The sequence below is a fragment of the Trichoplax adhaerens genome, genomic scaffold, assembly GCF_000150275.1.
Source record: "Trichoplax adhaerens TRIADscaffold_7 genomic scaffold, whole genome shotgun sequence".
Lineage (NCBI taxonomy): Eukaryota > Metazoa > Placozoa > Uniplacotomia > Trichoplacea > Trichoplacidae > Trichoplax > Trichoplax adhaerens.
In genome coordinates this window covers 2803090-2804007 of record NW_002060949.1, presented here as the reverse complement: position 1 = coordinate 2804007, position 918 = coordinate 2803090, and the positions used below count along the sequence as shown (strand labels likewise).

At 34.0% G+C, this 918-nt stretch overlaps 1 protein-coding gene across 1 annotated transcript in view; it reads left to right on the top strand.

Moving 5' to 3' along the window:
• Positions 1–759: 759 nt before the first annotated feature.
• Positions 760–918, top strand: part of TRIADDRAFT_14457 (uncharacterized protein) — a gene marked incomplete at both ends in the record, with an annotated part of 2407 nt that continues 2248 nt past the window's right edge. Inside the window, one exon of the mRNA XM_002114330.1 lies at positions 760–796. Coding sequence (XP_002114366.1) covers positions 760–796 — 37 coding nt within the window. The remainder of the gene's footprint in view (positions 797–918) is intronic.

The following is a 918-nucleotide window of genomic DNA, read 5'->3' as shown; positions in this document are numbered from 1 at the left end:
TAATACAACCCTTGATACGGTAATTCTGCCGACGAACTTACTTATATCGTATGTATCAAGGTTAATGTGAAGTTTTTTCAAAATTTTTATCTTGACGTAATGTTGGAAGACGCTTTATTTGATTCCAGGACACATATTACATCGATGTTAGACGAAAGTTAGTACACTTGGTTAGGCTAAAGTAAAATTAAAGTAGCATATTTCTCAGAGATTGCATAAAAGTGCTTGCATTGCCAGCTGTTTTATTCTGCGTTATTGAACTACATTGCAATAATTAATTTCGGACACGTATTTGTATCGGTATTAGACCGAAGTCGGTATAATCTGCTAGATTAAAGTCAAAATGATAAGTTTGTTTAATAAAGAGATGTATCAAAGTACGTCCATTGTTAGCCAGTTTATTCTACTTTACTGAACTACATTTGCGATAGTCCGAAATAGAGGAACTTCATATGTAATCAGTTTACTGTCAAAAACGACAGATTAAAGAAGATCCAACCACTGACTTGTTGGCCTTCTCAATTATAGTAATGTCTGCAACTGCATCAGTCATTCACATAAGAATATTAATTGCTACGATTTAAAAATATTGAATAGCTGTAGACTTTCTGGTAAAGACGTTCATTGTGTACCATGATTTACTGGCTTTCGGTTATTTCACTATTGCTTGGTATATCGGTGTGTGATCAGCAAGCAACCGATCCATTCGAAGTTCCAGGAAAAGTTGAATTCGGCCCTGCTAGTTTAATTCCTCCTAATGATCCTAATGGATACCTTATATACTGCCCTTGCATGGGTAAGTCAGCTTAAACTGATCCATTGTATTGATGGAAGATAATGAACTTAACTACTATTATATAATTATTAGCTATCATATATCGACTATACCAATAAGAATTGATTAATGGATCAGTAGTT